This window comes from Pholis gunnellus, assembly GCF_910591455.1.
Source record: "Pholis gunnellus genome assembly, chromosome: 10".
Classification (NCBI taxonomy): Eukaryota; Metazoa; Chordata; class Actinopteri; order Perciformes; family Pholidae; genus Pholis; species Pholis gunnellus.
Genome location: NC_136537.1, coordinates 18883666 through 18909909, shown reverse-complemented (window position 1 = coordinate 18909909; position 26244 = coordinate 18883666). Strand labels below are relative to the sequence as shown.

The 26244-nt window shown below is 39.0% G+C and overlaps 1 protein-coding gene across 1 annotated transcript in view; it reads right to left on the bottom strand.

Moving 5' to 3' along the window:
• LOC306701811 (ecto-NOX disulfide-thiol exchanger 2-like) overlaps positions 1-26244 on the bottom strand; it is a gene marked incomplete at its 3' end in the record, with an annotated part of 111698 nt that overhangs the window by 3272 nt on the left and 82182 nt on the right. The window contains exons 7-13 of the mRNA XM_079167226.1: positions 22761-22867; positions 19168-19288; positions 15388-15575; positions 11411-11497; positions 5364-5420; positions 4501-4606; positions 155-240 (exon numbers count right to left, since the gene is read on the bottom strand). Coding sequence (XP_079023352.1) covers positions 155-240; positions 4501-4606; positions 5364-5420; positions 11411-11497; positions 15388-15575; positions 19168-19288; positions 22761-22867 — 752 coding nt within the window. The remainder of the gene's footprint in view (positions 1-154; positions 241-4500; positions 4607-5363; positions 5421-11410; positions 11498-15387; positions 15576-19167; positions 19289-22760; positions 22868-26244) is intronic.

Below are 26244 nucleotides of genomic sequence, written 5' to 3'. Positions count from 1 at the left end.
AATGGCACAGCAGGACCCTGGCATACAGCAGGCCCATATGTCAGCCCTGCAGGGAAATCTAACCTGTGTCACTATGTCTCGGATACTGAGTGTGTGTGTGTGTGTGTGTGTGTGTGTGTGTGTGTGTGTGTGTGTGTGTGTGTGTGTGTGTTACCTTGTTGTCCAAACGCTGCAGGTAGGAACAGATGTACTCGATGCTGGCTCCAAACGGGTGAACGTGCAGGAAGGTTGAAATTATCCCTGAGGTAGAACAAATAGGTCAAGTAGAAATGTTAATTAAACTGTCACAATGCAAAGACACACCTTGTCACAAAGATCTAGTCTTTGAGTTTCTCTCGCTCGTATAACATGACTTTAAACCACGAACCACGGCAGGACACTCAAGAAATCAGTTTGTATTATTCTGCCTCCTCTTGCTAGACTGAAAACAAGCGAGGATGCATCGAGTGGCTTTTGCTAGACTCCTAACACTGTCAAGAGGCTCTTGTATATCGTGGCTCCAGATTAGAGGGAGTGTTTGATGATGGCTTTAATGCCGTTGTGTCTCTTCTGCTTCTATGAAACCAGCCGAGATTTGGGTGGTGGGTCTCAGATGATTTGACCTAAATGTGTTAGTATGCATGAACTCAACAGGAAAAACATGAAAACTAGGAGAGCTAGTTCAGTCTTTCTATACAGAACAACAAGAGGAAGTTAAGGGATTGTTCCTGATTTATTACAACTTTTCTCTTGATTGTACGTAACTGATGAGATCTGGGAACAATGTATGAACATGTCTCTCTGTTAGTCAATAAGCAATAAGCTTTGATATAATTGAGAAAATGAAACCAAAAAAACAAACTTAACACACAGATTTGATGTACTGCTGAACGCTAAAAGATAGTGATGATGGAGTGGTTATCTTTGTGTTGATGACCTACTTCAATCAAAAATCCCATTATGTTGTTGGGGTTGTGACAGGGATTGATAAGGAAACATCTCAGCACAGACATCACCAAGTTCAAGGCAATTACTGCAGAAATAGCCTTGAATATCTCATACATTTTATTTTCTTATTCATTTTAAGGTTTTTATCGAAGCGTTTTTAAAGGGCAGCCCTCTTGTGCCAGTGCCCCTCCCGAAGAGGGCCGCGCCCCCAAACAAACCTAACCCTAACCCTTATCCTGTGCTTGGCCACGCCCCCAGCCCAAAGCAATGGGATTTGTCTAATTTCAGAATAGATTTTAGAGGAAATGGTGCATAGTTACAAAATCATTTCACAACAGGTTAATAGCAGACCACCTCAAGGTGCCACTCAGAGAGTACCAGGATTTTCTGATGTAGCATTTCAAAATTAAAGCCCTTCAAAATATCATTAATTAGCTAACTTCAAATCACATTCATGAGACAATTTGTCTAATTGCAGGTGGTTATTACCCCTTTAACCTCTTCCCAAGGTCCTAGACACTCAAGACTGATACCCATCAAACTGCAATGACAGCTTTAGTGGGTTAGGGGTTAGGGTTAAGGTTAACCTTAACCCTAACCCTTGGCCCGAGCTGAATCTATTTGAGGACGCTGATTGGCTAAATTGTATGTCACTCATTTATATCTTTAATCAGCAGTTGGTTAAACTGCTTCATAGACCCGCTCCTGTGGGCCATTTCTCCTCATGGCCCCAGCTCTGCTGAGACATGCAGACAGGCAGAGAGGACGTGCAGGAAAAGCATATATTTTGCGCAGATATCATATTTTACAAATATTACTGGGTACATTCCATATTTAAAAAACACAAATATGGACAATTTGTATAATTTATTATTATTATTATTATTTCTTGGGCGCTCAAGGTGGGGCCACGCCCCGTGGCCCTCTATTGGCCAGCCGCCACTGGAACGGTGTATCTTCTGCTTATGAATAATAGGATATGTGATGATTCTTTATGATATTTGTTAGTAGGATCATGTATAAATTAAAAAGTAGTGGACCAAGAATAGGACCTTGTGGGTCGGAACCCTACTAATTAAAAATTGTGGATGGAAACAAAGAATCTCAGTATTTGAGCTCTTGTCAATGAGGTCATTGTGTGCTGGCAGTTACACATTACATTTTGTGTTACATATTGTTTAAAAGGTAAAGATAGTATAAATACTATGTTGATAGTATAAATCTCTTCTTTGCGAAGATAATAGAAGTGATCTTGTGGGTCAATCAGTTTATCAAATTAAGGAAAAGAAAAGAAGGAATTTATTGATTATTGGCAAAAAATTAAGAACCAAGTTGTAATAAAACAGAATTATACTTTTACAGTGCATAACATATGATTTGAAATAGGTTTTCAGAAGCACAATAAGTGTTCCATTGTCAGTGAAACAACACAACTCGTCTTGGAAAGGCCTTTGCAGCTGAACAATACAAACATCTTTTATACTTTTTTTTATTTTTCTCAAGAGTACACAACTGTGTTCATCTGCATTCAATGTGTGGACGGAGTGAAAAGACAAAGAGATTCAAAGCTTTGTTTCCTGATGAAACGTTTTCCTTCAGGAGCTGAGTGTCCCTTTTTTTCCTGCGGCGCTCACTTTAACTCAGCATCAAACAAGATGTCAAGCGGAGTGATTCGGACATAAGAAGGTGCCAGCATCTTTAATATTACCCACTTCTGCCTCAGCACACAGCCTGAGTGGGCATTAACAGGGGACAAGCATCATTGACGACCTAACTATGCTATGAGACAGCAGATGCAGATATTGATTGCACTGGAGGAACAGTAGAACTGGACCCAAATGGACAGATACAGAAAGGTCTAAAGGTGAAAATATATGGCACAATTTGCATTTCTTTTTTACTCCCTAACAAGACGCAGCAACTTTTATCTTTCATGCTTTGAGCCAACGGATGTCCTTGACAGTTAATGTGTGAAAATACAGCGTGCCCGAAAACAAGCAGCAAAATAGGACGAGGCTTTGTTTACTTCTATAAATAATGTAGTTTATAACACACTGGGGAGATAGATGTCGGCCATATTTCCCATTATCATAAAGTCACATTGTGTTATGTAATCCAATGATTAAAGTGGGGTCTTTCTCTCTTCGTATCTTCCTCCTCTCTCGCTCTAATGGATTTGTAATTATGCATAGTTATTACGTCAAAGTGACTGAAGCAAATCAGAGAAATCCAGCTGCTGTAGAGGTGTCATTAGTGGTGCATGTTGAGGTTATGTTATACAAAGGATGGACAATAAGAACAAGTGAACAACGCATTACAATATAATGCAATCCAATTCAACAGCAATGTTGTATGTACTGTAGTACGTACTCCCTTTGTGAAACTAATTATGTTATATTGCTGTTTGGGCCATAATTTTTGAGGCCATAATTGTTTGCATTGATTTCTTTAAATTGGAAGGTATCCCTGTTATCTGGTACAAATCCTGTTATTGCTTTGGTGGCACGATGGCCTAATGAAAATTGTGCTTTGCTCAATATCAAACTCTAATTCAAATAACATGTAAAAGAACAATAATAATATAATTGCGCCAACATCACACAGGACCATTAAAATACTATTGTAGAGCAGGTCTTGCCGGTCAGTTTTAAGGAGCTGCATACTTATGTACTGTTTACCGCATCCTCAGTCAGTATTTACTGCACAATGCCTACTAAATTAACGATCAATTAGGCCATTACCAGCAGACTCGAGCAATGCGTCTTCTCTGAATCACTTGACTGTAACTATCAAGACTTTACTGGCCCGAGATACCGTTGAATGGAAAATGTTTCTCACAAATGTAAATCAACATAACCTCTTCCGCTCATATGAGCTTTTTTCTCTTCTCTCGATTGTTATTTATTTAAACCGTCTGCCTCGTAGCCGTAGCCGCCGTGGCGGTAGCAGCATGCTAACATTTACTAATCAATGTACAGCTTTCTTTCAAAAGAAAGCATTAAAGAAAGTGGATTTTTGACCTGATGATGGCGCTAGAGAAAAATTCACGGATTCACCAAAGTCATTAGGATTAACTCTCTGGGTACCATGGAGATCTGTACCAAACTTCATGGCAATCCATCTGATAGTTGAGATATTTTAATCTTCACCAAAGCAGTGGGCCGACTGACTGTCATCGCCCCAGAGCCAAGCCGTGGCTATAACTGCCAAAAGTGCTGATTGCACTGTGAATAAATGACTGTATAAATTCAGTTGTCAAAGGCACTATTAAATACCTGCCACAGTTAAGAGTCTCAACCTGAATGAACAAAAGATGAAAACTGTCAGTCAGGATGTTTATAACTGTACTCCTAATCCTAATTCTAATATAAGTACCTCATCTTCATTCTGTAGACTTTTGTCCCAACCTTGATACTCAATCATGTCAGGGCAAGCAGCTTTCATGTAATTAATTTTGTATGTAATGTATGATTCATTGTTAAGCCATATTGTGGAGGTGTGGTCAGACAATTTCAACCTTGAAAAAATATATTGTTATTTTGTAAATGCAGTGATGCCATGGAGGCAGCATACCGACTAGCAGTGCATCCCTCTCGGTGTGTACAGGACTGGGACGATTCTTCTCTGGAAGACCTTCTTTGTCCTGACTGCAAGACACCACTGATGATGCCGTTACATCCTGCAGAAAAACAAAGATCACAAAACAGTGTTGAAAGACGCACATTGTACCTGAATTAAACACTGATGCAACAGAAACATCTAAACAGGGCTCTGGGTAGATAACAGTCTCATATTTGAGGGTGTTTCAGTAAGCATGCAAAGAGTTTTGCACTATAAGCGAATGCAAAAAAATAGAAAATAAACAACAGAATTACCATAAAAATAAGGACAAGACAGCAAGATGAAGGAGCTAAAGAATGAAGCCAGCAGCTAAAGTTCTGATGAAGGTTAAAAACAAAACAAGACAGAGGAAGTGCTAACGATGCTAATGATCAAACTGTTGTTTACTGTGAATCTGTGACAGCCTGATACAGAGAGGTGAGGATAGAGGAGGACATTTGGATGTGTGCGTGTGGCAGAAAAAGACAGTCATGTCTTAATGAGTGAAGTTGTTAAAACGAGAATCGTGGCTTCCTCTCCAAAGTCTTGTCTAATCAGCACGCAGTGGCCTTGTCGTCAAGTTCTGGTTTAATGTGAGAGTGTGTGTAGGTATGTACTTGCACTGTGTGCTGGTCCTTCATTTTCTAACCCAGTTGTGTCCGGGTGATTTAGTCAGTGACAAGTACAGGCCCTGTGAAGGTTGGCTTGTAATCATATTTCATGTCAGTGGAGGGGTTGCAGGAGGGGAGGCGAGGAGGTGAAATAAGTAAAAATAAAAGGCAAAGACAAAAATATAGGGTGGAGTAGTGAGAGCTTCTTTTTTCTCCCCCACTTACACTGACTTGATTAGCACTCTGTTCGCTCGCTCTGTCATCTTGCTTTAACGTCTCCAGCTAGAGTCAATTAGAAAAATGAGAGGAAACGTCAATGAGAAACAAATCACCCACTAATGCAATCAGACACACCAAAAACTGTCTCTCCATCCCTCTCTGACTCCCACAGACACACACAGACACACACAAAGCCTAGTCTCAGAGGGGCTTTTTCTGTTCAAGTTTCTGAGGCTGAGTCAGATAAAGAAAAGTCAAATTGTGTAAATAAAACATACACTCAGTATATAAAAAAATACACCAAAAACAATTGGTCCTCTGCTTTGCGCTGCTGTGTGAAAAGATTTATCTAATCACAGTTGCATCAACACAGAATACGTGAACTTAAAAAATACCTTCTCAGTGCATTTGAATGGAAACTGTTTAAGATGACACACTGTCACTGACATACTGTTGAAAATGATGAAAGTTGCTTCTCTTGGCTGAAGGCGGCGATGACATGACAACAGTGCTGACAGGTGCATGATGAAAGATTACATCTTGAGAGTAGATGAGTGGAGGAGACAAGGGGACAGATATGGTAACGGCATTATTAAGCAGATACAACAGTATTAGGAAATAATGCAGCGCTGACAGCTACGATGCAGCGTGAATGCACACGGTGAATGAATACGTAATCTACCATCCGATGTAAACACTGCACTGAACTGTCACATTGTGTGAGAGCAGCTGATGCCCCGTACAATGTGCTGGCATAATGTATGTCTCAGTGTATGTATGTTAATGTATTTTTTCCACCTATACTGTATGCCAAGAGGAAACTGTTAGTTTCTTTGCCCTTGTTGAATAAACGAGAGGTTTCGGTAAATAAATGCAGTCATCTTTATTTTCCAACAGGGACTGATATTTATGATAGGGTGTATATTGCTGCATTACATAATGAGACAGGTACAGTCACTGTGACCTGATCTAATGTAGATCCAGTACTACTTAGTGACAGCAGGAATCAGTGACTCAGTGAAGGATATTTGCCGTCCTGTCTCCTAAAAATGACGTTCCCATACAACAAAACTGTATTGTGAATTACGTTTCGAGGGAAACCTATTTTAGCTGTGGATTACATTTGCTTTCGCTATATCACAAATAAGTTTCAAAGGAATCAGTGGAAGTCTGCACAGGGATAAGGTTGGTGTGGTGGATGGGTCACAAAACACAGAGCTTTAACACAGACTGATGTTCATGTCCTGTGTGAACAAAATACTTTTTGTTGTCTGAACATTATGTTGTATTTTAATGCGTTTCAAGTTCAGTATTTAAAAAAAAAACAATGACGTTTTTTACTAAATCTAACAAAGTAGTTTTGTAGCATTTTTTTTATTTTGCTTTGTTCGCTAAACAAGTGTTTTCAAACCGTTTCAAACTGACCGTTCGGTCCAGAAGATCATATGTTTCCCTCCAAACGTAATTGAGAATGCAGTTTGGTTGTATAGGAATGTAATGTTGTAGGAGACAGGATTGGTAAACTCATGAAATATATTCTTGATAAGGAAAACATTTTTGATAAGGATCCATTATATGTGATTATTAAAGCATTGTGACCAAGATATGTACAGAGCAGGACTTATTAAACCAGCATTAAGGTTTTTTGGGCCAGTAGGGGCAGCAGAATCAAGGTAGCGTTGACATACAATTTTACTACCTTTAAGTTGATGAACTTGCTAGCAAACAGTTGCTTATTTACGTACACAGCCAGCAGTTACAGAGAAACATTATTAATTTAAAGTTGTATATGTACTATATCCATTCTTCTTGTAGCTCTTTTTTTGGTCTCTACCAACTCCTGAGGGAAATATCTGGCTTTTTTAACTGCTAAATGCTTCACTTTGTTCAACAGCTAGTCACTAACTGTGTCCGTCTGCTGCTTGGTGTTCAGCAGGTAGCACGCAGTGGGATTATCAGAGATTTTTCTCTAAACATAGTTGCCTGCCGCTGACAAAAACAACACTTAAAGAGCGGTGAGGGTAAGACAGACAGAGAAACAATGAGCTGAAACTTTTTACAAAGCTCCATAAAATATGGATGGAGAACTGCAGAATCAGCTACGAGTGACCCCTTTAACATTGTCACATTGTTTTCACATTCTCATTTGATACATTGTCATGATAAAAATATAAATTATAGCCTCTTTATGTTAGTCACTCAAACTACAAACTACACCGCAGACACATCTTTGACAATTGTGTCTTGAAATTTCTTGTCACTTATCGGCCCTGCCAGTTTATCATTCAGGCTCGAATTTTGAGTACCAACTTTAACCACACTGCCTGTTGGAATCATGCTGAAGTGGATACTTCTTCAAAGGCATCCTCCTCGTAAGGGCGGATACAACATTTAAAATGTCAGATGTTAGATCAGGGGGATGCAAACCCTTTTATCTTTTCAGTGGATAGTAGAGGGACAGTAGGACTGTTTGCTGTGGCCTTACTCACTGGGATTGTGCTATGTGTATAGGGCTGATCCCAGTGTGGTGGAAGTTGAGGCAGTCCTGCATTTGGGCGAGTGGGGATGTGTGTTCTACATGTGTAGTCAAGGTTACTTGCTGGGAAACAAGAGGTAGGGGAGAGTGATGAAACTGCCGCTTGTCAAGCTCCAGATGAAGCACTACATTCATGTTCCTCTTCTCTCTGCTGACTCATGTTGCTACTTGTGAGTCTCTCACTGACAAAGGGCTCTTGGAAAGTTAAAATGCTGCTGTTTTCCCAACCTTGCTGTCTCTTTTATAACTGCCAGTTATAGTAAATTATCTATAGCTTAAGCAAAGATGTTGCTATGACTTTGTTGCCAGCTACATGCAACTTTTATAAGCTGCCTTCCTTGCTTCCGACTACCTGGGGAACTGATTTCTTGTCCATTTTTGTTACAGCTACAGGCAGGGCTCACAAAGGTCAGTCAAACATGAGTACAGAGTTGAATGAATATGAACTTTTTGGTGCGGTGTTTAGCACCCAGCGAGCCACATGTCAGGGCAGGATAGTATGAAAAAAACATCACAACATAGAGATGCACGCAGACACTCTTTGCAGCAAGGAGGATTTTTGCTCCAGAGACATAAAGAGCTTGTACGTATTTGTCATGCGATTGTACAGAAATAGTCAAACATTAGATTTTGCCATCTCCTTAATGCCACCTGAGGACAACGTCCTCCTCACTGGGGTCCAGATAATGAAGTATCTCTGTTACTATACAGCTCTGCTTATATACGGACGGAATTTCTCTAGAGGACGGGGAGAGATGCATATGGAAGGAGTGAAAAACAAATCCTCACCAGCAGAACTAGTGGAACAGCTAGAAAAGCTAAAGTAAAAATATATTGTAACTGCAGAGAGAAAATCATTTCCTGTAAAACTGTAGTCTATTACCCATCAGGAGTCAGACTTGCATGATAAATGACATACACAGGCATGCAAACACTTAAGTTTAAGGATCCATAATTTCAGAACAATTTCCTCATCATTTCCTGGAAATAACTATTGACCCATTTTAAAAGCCATGGCAAAAGAGGAGGTCCTTTGATTTTCTTGGCAACCGTTCATCCAAACAACTTCACACTAAGCGGATGTATTGCTGAGGACCCAGTGCGAGCTCTTGAGATCTACGGGACATATTTATCAGCCAAGAAACTGCTCCTCCCGAGGAGCCACATGCATAGATCGCTCTCAGTGAGAAGAGGGCACAAAGAAAAGAGAAAAGCTAATTCACATTGTTTGAATGTCCGCAGTTGAGCGACCTTCCAATCTGCTCAAAGCAAACCAACTTCAGCAGCACTGTGAATCAAAAAGATGACACAAGGGCAGACAGCAAACCACCAGAGTCATCAGGCACCACTTGACAGTACCATTTTAGTATTATAATTATCCAATTACATAGCTGACTGAACTCGAGGCTCAATCTCATATCCGCTCTTTCCCCTGCTACCATGCTGATCCAAAACAGGCCAGCAAGAGGTAAAAGAGCACACCTGCAATCAAATACAATCTTTGTTGTATGTCAATAGGTGACCTGCAAAAAAACGGCATCTTTGTAGATTGGGAGTAGAGACGCAGTGAATATTTCACTTTACGGTTCAGGGCAGTTTGGTCTCTTCACAGATTTTGTTTCCAGGACAGTTGTAACACACAAACTGCATTTGAGCTGCTCTGCACTATCACAGTCTTCTCCTGTCAGCGTATGAGCAGACTCATTAGAGTTGTTCATCGCTTATGTCCCTCACTCAAGGGCACCTTGATGGTAAACACAGGAGACGACACTCTTTTTACCTCACATTCAAGTTTCTAATCTCAGTTACCTTGTGGCATGGCTTTTTCTGAAAACCCATCTCCTATTTTATGACACAACAGCATCATTCAGTGTTACAAGAGGACACGACAGCGATGGCACGATCATAACCGGGGTAATTTTTCCAAGATATGCAAATATTTTCCGCTTCAGAAATACATATTGTAAAATAAATCTCATTTGGGTGTAAAAGTTCATTGAAGGATTTTATGTGGCCTCAAAAGCCTTCTCCCACACAGGCTGTATCTTGATTCGAGTCCGAAATTGGGAGTGAAATCTTAAAAGTGCAAAATCCAGTTGAAGTTTCTCACAGGAAAAATTAAGACTTCTTTAATTCAGTGTGATTCCCTTTAAACATTTAACTAAATGTTAATTTATAATACTTTTCACGACATCAAACCCCATTTTTGATAGTATTAATAGCTTGCTTTTTTTTCAGCAATAGCTATCCAACGTATTAACATTCTGTAATTACCTCTCCGTTAAGTAGTTTTCATTGTTAATGGTGGGTTTAAAATACACACATATAATTCACAAGAAATAAGGCAGCATGTAATCCATCATTTATAATTGTACCTAATTTATCTCATGTAGTGCGTTTGCATGCACTGCAGTAACCAGGTTATTTGGAGAACAGGTTACTTTATGCAGTTTTGACAGGATTTGGATTTCAGTCACTTCACAAGCCTGCATCTTAAATTATGTGTTAAATCATAGTGACCTGGTATTTTAGGTACTTCAGATTGTCTGCCATTTTTAATTTGTAAAGTCCTGGTTAATATTGAAGATTTATTTGTTGATTATCAATTACTTTTTGGAGACCTTCCATCTTTCACCTGCTGTGCTGGGTTGATTCAGCGACAAATCATTAAACACCACTTTAGATACCGAGCGAGGACCATTTGGGGTTCCAGCGAGACAGTTTAGCAAAGAATGCACTTTTCAGAAACGAATATAATAAATGCTACACACATGCGATATACCGGATTAAACAGCAACGTCTGGGCAATACTACCATGTAAGTCATTTTTTACACACTCCAAACACAACTATACACAACTAATAGAAGCAACTAGAAGATGTACCACAATATCCCGTATTTGTCGCCATGAGTCGGCGAGCTATGCACTCCGCTTCGATTTTCCATCACAAAGCTAACGGCTACACGGCCGAGCAATACATCGCAGAGCATGAGCATTCGACAGAGAATCCAGAGATATCTTCAGAATTTCTCTCCGTGAAAGCAGTACAGAGCTGTGAGCAAACAAACGCCATAACAAACCGCTTCACCGAAAAAGATTCCAAGCAGGACCTTACCTTTACGTTAAGACCGGCATAATTCCCCATTTGCCTGCTAAACACTGCTCCTACTTATGTCCTGTGTGTCTCTCCTCTGTTTCCTGGATAAGGGGGGGTCAACCTAACTTGTGGGACCCCGGGGGGAGGGGGTCAGACTTTTGTCGAACGGAATTTTAGGCTTGGGGGTGCCCGGCGTTTTTTCGATTTGTGTGATTTTCTAAAATTGACCAATCATAGGCTTGCTGAGCTTCCAGTACACACATGAAGACTGGAGCTCAGACGAGAATCATCCATAGTTACCATTTACATAAACACATGAACACAAATCTTTCCCTTGACTTAGCCTGTGCTTGTTTTCTTCTGACCTGTAGTGTGTGTGTAGTCTGCAGGTTGTGCAGTCCTGATGTGAGGTCATGGATTTGGTTCTTCAGCTGCTGTTTGTCTTCTATGTTCTTCTCAAGCTCTGCCTCTCGCTCCTTCAACTCGTCCCTCATTCTCAGAAGTTGCTAAAGGAGGAGGAGGAGGAGAAGAAGAAGAAGTTTAGCCATGTTTCACCAGCTGATCTTTGACAGAAGGAGAATGGGTTTGTCTGATGCAGGGTCCCAATCTTAACTCCGGAGAATCAAAAAGTAAAATTCCTTTCGGGAGATATTTAAATTAAGGAATCCCTCATCAGCTCCTCCTTTTAATGTGGTGCTGAATTATTCATCAGTTACACTGGTGCTGTGCAGTGTGTGTCAAGTGAGGTGAACACTGAGCCCTGGTCTGAAGTCGGAGAGAGATTCAGACGGACCTGCACTTATTGAGCCTATCTGCATATCTGAGACCTCGTTCATTCCAAGTATTAAAAAAGAGTTGTCTGAATATGTAATCTTGAATGATCCAGTTACATCGGAATCATTTTACATTACACTATGATGGTTTGTGTTCCATCTGCATCTTTTTTTTTTGGCATACACATATCTAGCACTATGATACTACTTTATATATATATATATATATATATATATATATATATATATACACACAGTATATTAGTTTAAAAGTGCTTTATATGTATTAAAAATAATCAAAGTCGAACAAAGTTTCAAGTTAATGTGAATAGTTTTTTTGCATCAATTGCATTGACAACTGGTTGCCTCTGATTTGCTGAGGTCAGTTTATAACGCAAACAAATCTTATTGAATTGTGTGTTTGTATCTAACATCATTTCCCAGATGCAGATAAGACAAAGAGCAAATTGTGAGAAGTGTGGTGTAAACACGGTGGAAAGATGCAACTACTTAACACATTATTAAATGTATGTCCAAAAGCAGAACACAATTTAGAGGCTTGACTTAAAACGCTGTCTGGGTGCATAATGTGTTATAATTTACACTTGGTGTTACTATAGATGACAAACAAAAGACTTTGGTTGCACTGTGCAGCATTGAAAGAACAACAGTCAACCTTTCAGAGGGAAAAATAATCTTAATGTCAGGAAGGAAATGAAGAAAATATATGTATGTTTTGTCATGTATGAAAAAAGTCTCTAGCAGACAATTTAAAATGTCTTTTAGGATTCAAAGTGAACATCAACTCTCCTACGGGATACACGTATCTGCTGATAATATTTATTAAGTGTTCAAATTATCTACCGATGTTTTCATATACGTGCTGGAGGCACATTTCATAAAGGTGATTACAATGCACTTTGTCAAATGAGATGGAAGTGTAGAAAAGCTCCTCTGCCTTGTAAACAATATTCTTTATAGCTTGAGGAAGAGTAACTGCAAGCTGAGGCTATTTGACAACACAGCAGGTGATCAGATAAGTGGATTGCCGCCTGAGGAAGTGTTTTCTTTTTTCCAAGTGGATAACTAAATGTTCCTGAGGGTAATATTCTATCAAGATAGCCTAAAGCTATGGTTCTCAATGCTGTTCCCCCGAGACACAAAGACTTAATGCTTTTTTTTTTTTAGTGTTAGCCATTTAAAGCATATAATTTCTGTCTAAATGCCAAACTCTATTACACACATCACATCCCGACCCCTGCACAAACACATGCCTGCAGCTTCCAAACACAAGTGTCCCCAAATTGAACTACAGTGAAGAAAATAAAAAAAGGGCAGTAGTCTTTGTCTCACCACACTGCATTGTAAAGATAAACAAACAACAATTAACGGTACAAATAAACAACAATATAGCTCTAATCTTAAAATTAAAGGATGATTATGACTAGAAAGTAAGTTTATTTTCATTATCAATAAATCTGATGATCATTTTCTCGATTCATATTTAAAGATATATTTAATTTACGTTCATACTTTATGACAAAGGGGGAAAAAAACTGTTTGCAAGCTCACAAATGTATCAGTTGATATAAAATCCTCATATTGGAGAAAGTGAACAGCAACCATCAACGCCACATTCTGAGGACAGAGCAACCAGAACCTATGACATGTTTGGGACAACATGGGTTTGAACTCATTTTAAATCCTGAACCTCCTGGAAATATAATTACGACATGACCAGCCTTAAAGCTCCTACACAGTCATTTCCCACCTACACAGGTGTACTTAATCTACCTGATCACAGTTCAGCTCCTCAGCACTGCGTTGGTGTGTGCAGGCTGTCGTCTCGCTCTCGTGTTAGTTTGCTGCATTTGTGAGGGGGGTGCATTTAACGCCTTAATCATTCTAATTGGTACATGGTGTTTAGGGACCTCACACATATTTCCCCTCAGCCGGACATCGACCTGAGCAGAGGTGTAATCAGACAGAATCTGTAAAAAAAACACCTGTGTGGGTGCACAGGGCCTTTGAATACACCTGGAAGCAGTCAAACCAGGTGTGTAGCATAAATCACTTACTGCCACTGAACACAGAAAGGGGCGGGGTCTGATAAAAGGTGGGGCTAGGTGTCCGACTCCGACCTGTAACTGTTCTGGTATAGGTTTGCCATTCCTTTCACAGACCCAGCTGTGAGCTGGCTGGAGGTGCCGTCTGCATGTGGTTAATCTGAGGATCAAGAGGGCTGGGTCTATATTATATGGACAGTCTATAGCCCACTGTATGTGCATAGTAGTACCACCACATTGCACATTTGGTTTAAAAAAGTGTATCTAAAATACATTGTAGCTGTTTCCATTAGATTTAGTAGAGTACAGATTTGTATTTGTACTTCTTGCAGTTGTAGGCAAAATCAGCAAGGCCCTACGGTGGCTCTTTGCTGAAACACAAAGTTAACAGAAAAACCGAGGGGGCATCCCGATGTTAAAAGTTTCATGGCCTTACGTAAATCTGACCGCTGAAATCTTTGATGACTAATTTGACAAACTTAATTTCGGAACTACCGGCAAAGAGAACATATTGTTCCTCATCTTGAACAAGTAAAAAGAGACTTTTCTATAACAAGTACTTTGTATCGGTCCCACTGCTGGACAGAAAGCTTCACGAAGTAATTTGTTAATGGGCGCTGCTTTAATACTAGTTTTACAGTGCAATGACAAACGTGACAGCGTTGATAAACACAGATTCCTCTGAAAGCCTTTGCCTCGGCTTGTGTCTGTGCCGTCACGTAATATTGCAACGTTATCGCCGCCTGAAGATGACCTGCTATATCTCTGAGCACAGTCTGATTTGATTGTTGAATCACTGATTACTATCAGCTGTGATAAGCCAGAGCTGATGTGAGTTACTCTAAAAAAGAAAAAGTCTTTCTGATGAGTTTGCAATATCAGGAACAAAACAGGAATTGATTAAAGCTGCTTTAACAGCAATAAACATTTAACTCTCGCTGATTGCAACCACACAGAAAGTGGATGAGGTTTGTTTTCGTGTCCAGTCAAGGTACCTCCTTGGTATGGGGCTTTTGTTTTTGATTCTTCTTTTCCTGATTAGTAAATAATTTTGAAGTATGACTGAGCCAGGATATTTCACCTGTTTTCAATGCAAAGCGGCTTGTTTCAAGAGTGCTTTGGAATCAAGCGACTGTCGAGTGATCTCTTGTTATTCTGATAGCAAGAAAATGCTCCAAACAGAAAATGCTACACAGCTGCTCTTTTTGGAGAAGTGCAATACGTATATAATCGTTCAGGTGGATATTGTTTTCCAGCGAATAGGTTATGAATGTATTGATGACATTTATTCTATTTGGTTTCATGTTACCCAATAATATACAGCTCATTGCACATGTCATAACGACTGCCTGGTGGAATATCGAATCACAGGATACATCTACTGAGATGAAAAAATGTCTTCCTTTCCAATCCAGTCCATCTTTGGATGAATGTAGTTTTAATATTTTAGAGTGAGATTTGCATGATTTGAGTGTCTTTTGCATTCATTATTTTGCCTTCTTATTTTGCTCCCTGATGTTTGAGGCATCTTTAATATGCTTCTATACGACACCTTACCTTCTGCATGCCTTGCAGAGCCTGCTGCAGGAAGCTGAGCTGCTGAGAGTGCGTGTTGTCCTCCTCACTGCCGATTGGTTGGTTCTTGCCTTGCTCCTGTTTGAGCAGCTCCACCTCGTTCCTGTAGGCGTCCAGCTGGCAGCGCAGCGAGTCGTTCTCCTCCTTTAAGGCTTCTGCTTGGGAAACACCTAGAGATTCATCCGGTACACGAACACACACAATGACACATTATTAGATGGCCTAGCAAAGGATTTAATCGGTCTAGTTTCTGTCTAAATGTTATTGTTCTCTCCCTGTAGGTCTCCAAGTCAGGCTTCAACAAGTACAAAGTAACTGATGCTTGAAATTACAAGCTCTTGTTGTATATTCATGAACGCCTGTAAAATCACTGTGAAAAAAAAACCATACCGACCAATTTATTTTTTTACAAATAGTCCAGCGTTGAAGCATCTGTCGGCATTACATAATAGTACAAACATATCCATGACTTTACACTGTAAATAACATTATCATATGTCTTTATTCTTTTACCTCATACAAAAGCATTAAAATGCCATGAATTCTTTTCAAAACACTACCTCGAAATGAATTCTGTTTACTCTTAATAAAAGGGTGGAGAAACTCTCCAGAGACTTTTAGACAAATAATCATTATCCCCCTTTTCCATTTGTGAACCACATGTAGAGTATGAGAGTGTTTAAGAAATGATGTTCCCATTCCGGCACTAAAGTACAATCCCTTTTGAAAAATGGAAAAAAGCGCCTTTTATCTTTAAACAGGCTTTTAACTTCAATGGGATTCTCCTTTTTCTCCTGTTAGGTTTCCTGAATAAATTCAATTCACACTGACCTCAGTGTGACTAAAGGCAGAAAAAAGCAGATCTATTGATTTGGTTTTAAAATCCACTGCTAATATATATATAAATAAATGCCCCTCAAAAATGTTTCAGGACACTAACAAATAGAGGCTTGAAAATGTAATATGGTGCCAAATCCAAAGTAATATCGCTCAATTGGCAACGGGTTGGCTCATACATTGTGTACAAGACATGAGTGATTGATTTCATAATTAAGATTATGTGTCCAATGGTCAGGTTTAAAATGACTACCTATTAATAATCATGTCCTCTTCAGACAAATCTCTTAATATCTTTTTCAAGATGCATGTTGCACTGGCGACTTTACCAGCTGACTGAATGGAAGTTATATGATTTATTCTATTGAGGATTCAGGAGCCAGCAGACTGACCATCATTCATCTGAGTGTCGGGTTGATACACTACCTTAACCCTATTAGTTATTAGGGTTACACTTACGACGTTGATAGTGTTTCTACCTGAATCAAACGGCGTCGAAGGCGGGGTGGAAAGCCATCCATCAAAGAGAGACGGGGGAGACGTGATATTGTTCAAACATGAGGATAATGGAGGCTTGATTTTCCAACAAGAAGTTCTAATGGAGTATACTGGTGCCTTAAAGCATTTTTCCTGGAGCTACAGTTAACATTAACACTATTACATCACAGAGTCTGAGCTTTTCCATCTGCTGCTTGTGGGTTTGCCCGGGTGTGAATCAAAATCTGCAAAGATGCACAGTTTGAATAAATGCATATTTCATGAACTTCAGTTTGTTTTACTTTGAAGGCAATTTCCAATAGAACAACACTGACAGGAACATAGGTGAGTAGTGTGAATAAGGCTCATTCTTTCCACCACTGCAATAAACTAATGTTGTGAGCCTAATGTTGCAATGACTGCCAGTCAAATCAAAAAGACACCCAATCATAAGAGGACTAATATTTCTCACAGAATGGTTCTGAATTGATGACATCCTGACAAAGATCCTGAATTGTGTTAAATTTCACCTCTATGATTAACATGTGAATGACATTAACATATCACAGTATCTGATGCTCTCACATGTTTATATATGTCTTTCTGTGTCGAGAAATATCATTTTTATCCTTCTCAAGCTATGTCTGGAAACATGATTGAATTATAAATTAATGATAATATAAAGATGGATATGAAGACCCCCGCCTGTGTGCAAACGTGTGTTTTCTCCCTGCAGTGTTCAGTGAGGCATGGATGATGGGCTGAGGACAGTATTGATCATCAGGTTTTATTAACTTGCTGCCCAGGGAAAGCCAGCAGTTTGGCAAGACTCTGTACAATCTCCCCTGGGTTTGCTCTGAATGTTATCAACACTAACAAACAAAGAAATGCACCTGTAGGCATGCATGCACACACATACGCACCACGCTGGGAGAATAACAACAGTTTATTTTCTCATTAATCTGTGTGCTGTGACAGAAAACCCTTAGCCATAACTCTAGTTGTGAGATGTCTTTTTCAGCTTCTTTGTGCTTATGTGTCTGTATGCGCGTTGTGTTCTGTATACCCAGCTACATCATTTATCAAATTCCAACAAAGTACGCCTCCAATATGACACATTTTCATTAGAGGAAGCTTCAGCAATGCTAGCCTTATTCCCTGTTTAATTTCACAGGTTTTTTTGTTGGTCGCATATCAGATTTATCATTGCAGAGATTCACTGCAGTAATAATAACAAAGCAACTCCCAATATGAAGCCTAAAGGGCACGACTTTCCCTCAGAAAAAAGAGATTTCAAAAGATTAGCTCTATTTCCTGTTCTGCACCGCTTTTTATCTGTTATTGTGTTGCCTGTTTCTAATATCAGATTGCAAGTTAGTTTCAGAGGTAATGCAGGCCCTGATTTGCTATCACTGTGTATGTGTGTGTGATTTAGGATTCAATGATTTGTTTTTACGATTTCCAGGGGCTCCTTCGCGAACATTTGTAATGCAATTCTTTCTGCAACCAATTTGATTGACCCCACTTTGTCTACAATTACTACACTGATATATTTTAGAGAATTACCTTCATGAACACATGCAAGAGACTAATACTGTGCTCCACAGAGGAGAATCAAACGATAGTGTGGGCTAACGTTTACCTGCACCTTCTAAGGCCATAACATCCTTTGAGACCTCAGAAAAACACTTGAAATGCAGCTGAGGCTGATTAGTTTTGCCAATGCATCCAACAGTAGACACATTCATTCAGAAGTGTAAGCACATGTTTTGCTGTCTCTATTATAACCAGAAACAGTTGATTAAAATCTAAAGCCGTTTCCAAACCAATTACAATTTACTGATTCTAACTGTGATTTTAATCCCATAGTTCTTTTACACATTCAAAACAATATATTGTTGTTTGTCACAATCCATAAAGGAGCCAATGACAGCTATTTAAAAGTATAGTGGATGGTATTGCCAGGGCTGCAGTCACAGCTCAGCTTGCTATTTAAGTTTTAAAATGTTAAAATTGGGAATTTTGTCCCATATGAACTTTATGCTGGATGTCCATCAGCTAGAAGTTTGCTACCAAAACATGTTTTTACAGATTTTTTCTGCTGCATCAAAATGTTTTGTTGCTGTACAGATTATACTCACCTTTAAGCCAAAAACAGAGGGCTTTCAATTTGGAATGCTACATCAGAAAGTCCTGGTACTCTCTGAGTGACACCTTGATGTGGTCTGCTATTAACCCGTTGTGAAATGATTTTGTAACTATGCACCATTTCTTCTAAAATCTAATCTGAAATTAGACAAATTGTCTCATGAATGTGATTTGAAGTTAGCTCATGAATGAGATTTTGAAGGGCTTTAATTTTGAAATGCTACATCAGAATGTCCTGGTTATTTCTGAGTGACACCTCGAGGTGGTCTGCTTGTACACTGTCAGCCCAAATATTTGTACCCAAGTCTTCAGAGTCTTTGCTCTTGGAAGCGGAGGAATCCTCTATGTCATCGTCCGACATCTCCATCTCCTCCTCTCCCCTGATGCCCATCAGCTGCTCGTTGTGCATGTTTCTAATCTTCTGCAAAATACAAAAACAGGAGCAACTAAATATCTGCATTGTGGATTTACTGCAAACCATTGCAACACACACACACACACACACACACACACACACACACACACACACACACACACACACACACACACACACACACACACACACACACACACACACACACACGTAGCCTTCGAATAAAGACACACACCTGGACTGCATGGTGTGAATGACACCATCCTACACTCATACAGGCTTATGCTGCATTAGTCAGAGGTGGGAAGTGGCAACAGGGTAACGCGTCACCCACTGAAACTCGGTGAGGTAAGTCAGGTAGGTCAGATAAAAGACAGCGGGATTATAACAGAATATCGAGCATGTTAAAGAACTAAAGATCAAAGAGCACTGTAATCCTTCATGAATCTGACATCTTGCTGTTAACACCCAAATGCCTTGCTAGAATGCTCCAAAGCAGCCGTGAATAAAACATTACAAAAAAAACCAACAACCGTGCTAATGTATGTTTGTTACATACAACTCCTAGAAGACAAAACATTACAATTCAAGTAAACTCAAGGGTAGTGTAGCAACACAAAAAAACACAACATGCAACAACTGCAATGGAGGTTGGATCTGTTTTCCTTAACCATCTCTTCAATGTGCCCACTTCAGTTTCCTGTGCCATGTCAAAGTGGAGGGAAAACTGCTAACAGGCTTCACCTTAGTGAGAGCAAGCAGGGCCGTGACATTTTGTCTGTGCAGATGATTTCCTCCTCAGCAGAAGCCTCTACACTAATATGATACTATGACTGATTCTCCGTGGTTTTCAATACATCAAACCGTTCACCAAACTCACAAGTGTTGTTTTCAAAATAACATCATCCCTTTTGACAAATTGACAACCTACAACGTGTGTCTCACATTTAAAACTGTTCAAATATTTCAGAATAGAAGAATGTAACAAAACCTTCACACAGAGATTACAGTTGGGTTAAAGTAGCTCATTTGTTAAGATCAGGGAACTTGCGTTGTTAGGGTGACAATAATAACCAATTTAATTGTATTATAACTGTGTTCATGGTTAAAAGAAGTCAACTTTCACTGTCTGTAAGAAACAAACAGCAGCCTGCCGAATCAAAGTCTGACATGTCACTAAGGATTTTGAACAAATTAAAGTTTTTTACATGAGGATGGGAATGTAGTTAAAAAATAAAAGGGTTAACCGGAGGTAATACAATTCATCCTCTGGGGACCACGAATGTCTGCACCTAGTTTTATTGAAATTGATCAGATAGTTGTCAAAACCAAAGCTGTGTATCGACTGACAGACTGACATTGCTGCTATTGTGGCTCTAGGAATGGAAATGTCAGTAAAAAATGTCCAATTTCCAATACTCCTCAAGCCATGATATTTCATCATTACTGTTTCGCTAATGTGAATCTTTGGAAAGTATCATTGAGCATCATACAAGGGTCTTATTTCCCCCTTGTATGGTGGGGGAAATAAGACCCGTGTAAAACAGAATAAAAACTGTTCTCTCTGTAGAAGTTGTTAATTCAAGTAAAAAAGCAAGCATAAAAGGATGGACAGTTTTACAAAAATAGAGAATGGGAAGAAACGAAGAGAAATAAGTTAGTTAGTGACTAATGGGATTTTGATTCGCTTCATTTAAGCAACTAAGAACAAAATCAACTATAAATTGTACCACCCATGATGTTGAAACAGAGTTACAACCGTATTCTCTGGTGTCTGCCTGGTGTACAGATGGTGAGGCACTTTGTCTTATTACAGATACAGTGATGGAAACAACACCCAACCCGACAGAGGCACCGAGAATAATTCAGGAGCTGATTTTTACTTATGTTGAACACAAGAGGCTCTTCAACATCAGCAGTAACAAACAACGGGAACTGAACAAACACTCACCTGGTGCGCTACATCCTCTGATGCAAAGACTACTCTCAGTATACTGGGAAGCTAACAACAATGTGTAGAGGCATGGTGCCCCGCCTAACAGCAAATCAATATTTGTGGGTTAAAGTGTAAAGTGTGATTAATGTATCAACACTAATGTGGACAGCTCCCAGCAGTGGCTCTGAATGCGTGTTAATGTCACAATCTATTTCGGGAAACGTATCAGCATTTACATATATCTGCAGGGGATGGAGTAGAATGAACACGATTCTCTTTTGATACTGTACATGAATATTCACAAAGAATAAGGCCTCATTGACATTCAGCAGAGAAAATGTATCAGCAACATGCTGTGACAAAGCTTGATGTGCGATGACGTCTGTGGATATAACACATTCTACGCAGTGCTTCTGTGGGTGCATGAAACCCTGCGTGTGTGTGTGTGTGTGTGTGTGTGTGTGTGTGTGTGTGTGTGTGTGTGTGTGTGTGTGTGTGTGTGTGTGTGTGTGTGTGTGTGTAAAATATATGGCTGTAGAACTTCAAACTCAACACTTTCTACACTCAGGCATTAGGAGACTTTCAGCGGATCAACATTTCACCAATCGTGTCTACACCTAATGCTGCACTCTCTATCAAAAGACACAAAATCCATTAACACACAAATCTTCCCCATAATGAACGTGGCATTTGTCTGACGGTAAATAATAATGAAAAATAGCAAAGCCCTGTCAGTATCCGAAAAGAGGATGAGATGGATAACCTCAATTTATGGCCCAAGCACACAACTAAGCAGTTATTTTCCTGTCTTTCTATATATGACAGCAGGCAGCAAATGGCGAGACAGTTTAGAGCAGCAGAGAGAAATAAAAACAAACTCTTAAGTTCTCAATAAAGCCCTCAAAGACCAAAACCTCATCCAGAAGCCTCACACCATTAACTTGTATTAACGTGCAAACTATTATCTGGGTAATGACATCTGATCATGGGGCCTTTTTATTTACACCTTTTATTAATAAACTTGATTCTGCCTGAAAATGTGATGTGATAATTGTGATAATTTACAACTTGTATTAACAACTTATTCCCTATAAACATGAGATATCAAAATTCGGATCGTACGTTAAAAGCTACAAAGCTAATTAAGTAAATGGGGTTACTATAATTAATGCCGCAGACAGGGGAACAACTAAAAAGGATTTGGTTTCAACTTTGCATGGAGACAATTATATTTTTTAAATGTTGAGTGTTTAAAAACTCTGCTTAGCAATCCTCCGTTGTATCTGAATATTCCTGCTCTAAACCACGCAACTTTAACTGATCACATGAATAGAGCTCCCAGTAGAAACAAATGTCCTCCTTTTGGAGTCCATCATGGTTCAATTGTAGGCCCCTTGCTGTTATTTATTCTATTCTTCTATTAAAAAAAACACTTAGGAAAAAGCCATGAGCACTGTTTATTTTTGTTTGACTTAAGTGCAAAAGGTTCAAGCTACATTTTTTGGATCTGCTATATAGCTCCTTACTAAAACTACAAACAGCTGCATATATTACTTGTAGATGCAACAATACAAAAACACCAACCTCAACCTGCGTGCGCCACATGTCCAGGTTCTTCCGCTGAGCTTTGGAGAAATGGTCCCATGCCTTTTGTTTGGAAGCAGCGTTGAATACAGACACGATCTCTTCAACTGAGGAAGAAATGTGTAGATGTAGGGAAGAGTGAGAGAAAGAGAGGGAAGGAATGAAACAATCAAGTCAGCTGGGGAAAAAAGAGCTGTGGATCTACAGTATGCACTGTTTCTGTTTCAGACCTGTGTCATATATTGATACATGTTTTATTGACATTATTACACATATATAAGCACAAGGCATTACAGGGGGTCCCTGACACCATTATAAAAAGACCACATGTCGTGAACTCCTTCCTTCTCATAATATATCTATGGATATCTCCAAATATAATTTTCTGTCTTGATCAGTTTTGGTGCGTCTTCTTTTGATCATATTATTACAGCAAAGTTCTCACATTGAAAAGTGTCCTTGACAGGTGCGTAGGATCAAAAACTCTTGGCTGTGAAGGAACCGTGTGCGGGATTTTTTGGTTCTTTAAAGTTGAATGATATTATATAATTTATAGAAGGGTGAGTTATTAATGCAACAGAGAAGAGAAGCAAACATGTTTCACTGTGTTGTGGTTCAATGCTTCGTATCATCTACTGACATAAAGATTAACAATTCTCCTCACCTATTAGCCTTTGCACACCAATAATTAAAACTCTATCCAACAGATTTCTACACAGCACTTACTATTTCAAAATGGTGCAATTATTGGAGACAGAAATGGTGGTTTTCGTGTGAAATTCGTTCTAATAGGACCCACGAGAGATCCCTAGTTGCTTGGGGAAAATGCTAAGAGCTAAAACTGGCTACTGTCCTTGACTGTTTTATTGGAAGAGAATGTTTGAGATAATAAACCATACTCTGTGATGAACTACTTTTAATGCTAAGTGTAGCATTATCAAATCATTTTCACATTGATTTCTTCATATCGTGTGTACTGTAACTTAATGACACCATCAATGAAAACATTAGCAACATCTTCTGACCCCAAAACTGAATTTTATATCTTGTAGCAGTCTAAATTTGCAATTCTATGGTGTGAAGACGAGAGACTAAAATTGGAAATAGGATGTTGTTCCTCGAGTGCAAATTGCATGAAAGCTTGCTTGAGTTTTTGGTGACTCAAAAGCAAATAAAAAAAAACAACAACAAAACTCTTCTATGTGTATTGTCTTCCCTAAGGCAAAGAAAGAAACTTTTAACCAAAGAAGCACCATCCTCTGTGTGACACAACGCAATAGGAAATCTGGTTCTAGTCTTGAGTCTTTTGAGAAATAGGACATAATGTTGAAAATGTTTACCAGCCAAACATGAAAATATATTGCGGTTGGGAGCCATGGAGTCACAGTCATCACACAGGGGCAAATGTGCATTTGATTAGTACGGTTTTTCATACAATCAGGCAACAAACAGCCCACATCGATAGTTGTTTGCTCAGAGGAGAAAATGCAGCTCAGATAAGACAGACAAATCGTAAGACATGAGTTTAGACATTAAGGACAAACATATATTTGACGTAGACCTAGTTAAGGCTTTGAAGGTCTGTTTTTTTTCATTTTGGATGCCTGATTATCTAACAACTTGCATGGTGGCAATGTGGTAGACCAAATTAAAATAAAGACCTACATATATACGGTAATTTCCTTTCTTATCATTTCAGTTAGTTTAGTAGCAAAACTGTTTTCACCATAAAAGTCATTTTAAACTGAACTAACTTTTGTGATTTCTGTAAAGGCCAGTAAGCATTAATCGAGAATCCTAAATACTTAAGCATTTATAAGATGCCAAGATAAACTATTTCTTATGTTTTTTTTTGCTGATTAGCTGCTTTCCTTCCTTCTCTGCAGAGACCATTGTGGTACTTTGGAGGCTATCTTGTTAGACTACAGCGGGAGACAGTGAAGTCAGCATTTCATCTGAATAGATTCCCTCCATAACTCAACGCAATTACAAGATTAAAAAAAGCTTGCTGTAGAACTCCATGCATCGAGCCAGCATCACATACTGTATCCTGACTGTTATTGATATGTTCAGGGTTAGAACTGCATCAGCTCTGGGCTATCTGGGCTAGATTATGGTTTATTGATATTACCATTTCCCTCCAATGCGCCCACGTTTATGTTATGGCTGTATTGAGAGGCTCTTATATTGGACACTACATTTACACCTCAGAAGAAATGTGTGCATATAAGTGTGTGTGTATTACAGTGGGTGTTGATATTAATAATACATTTATTCCTAGATGACTTGGTTACAGTTTCATTGGTCAATGGCGAATGGTGGTCCAGAGCAACCTACTGCAATCACTGGCAGTATATATTCTGTTTATTCACATGTATTCTATGATTTAAAATATAAAAATGTGTGTGCAATACGAGCACATGATGTGCACGTCTGGGCTTCAGCTATATTGTAGATCTATGCAAGTAAGTATGTATCTATTAGTATACTAATAGATACAGCTCAATCACTGATAAACCTTTAATACTACACTGAACATAGTCCAGCATTGACATTAGGAGAATATATGGTAAAGCTATTTACAGTGTTACTTTATTTATATATATATATATTTTTTTTTACAGTATCTATTTAGTATGTATTGTACATATTTTCCCAGCATGAGGAAGTCTGTCTGTCTACTGCACAGGCTGAAATATGAAATCAAAATAGTGGCAGGAGGTTGTCAGAAGCAATATAAACCAATGTTTGACTCAAGTTCAATCAATGTGGCAAGTAGAAATCCAAAGCTCACATGTGTGATGTTGTACATCCACAGCTAGTATTGAAAGAGACACATAAGGATGTGCGCATGAAAATGGTCCATTATATATATATATATATATATATATATATATATATATACATCAGAATTGACAAAACTAAGAGGTAAGAAGATATGCCTCCAATTTAAATATTTTCATTTCATAAGTGGCCGAAACATTGGCAGAAAAAATAACATCCAATTGCAACAAATTGAATAAAATGCAGATTCCCAGTGTATTTGTCCACCATATGCTGCCACGCCCAGTTCCCCTTACGGTTCAAAGACAATTGTATTCGTTCTTGATGTTTAGTGCTAGTAGCGTTTTAAACAATGAATGCTATTTGGTAACATTCAGCAGCTACACTGCTGCGATCGGATGGTTTTACAGTACCACATCTATCAGCCATCAGTGACTGGTAGGAGGACATAATGAAAATAGTGTCTCTTGGTGTAGATGGCTCCTTTATGAGGACGTACAGAAGCACTGAAGCATATGCTGACCTGCTGGTCAGACTCAGCAAACAAGATTGCATGTTGACAGTGATTTTGGAAATATTCCCACAACCAGAAGGGTAGAGAAAGGTCCACACAGAGTTGAAATGTATAAATATTAGTTCATCTTCTATCTTCTTGCCTGAAAAACTATTAAAACTTAGTAACTGTTTTTTTTAAAGTTTA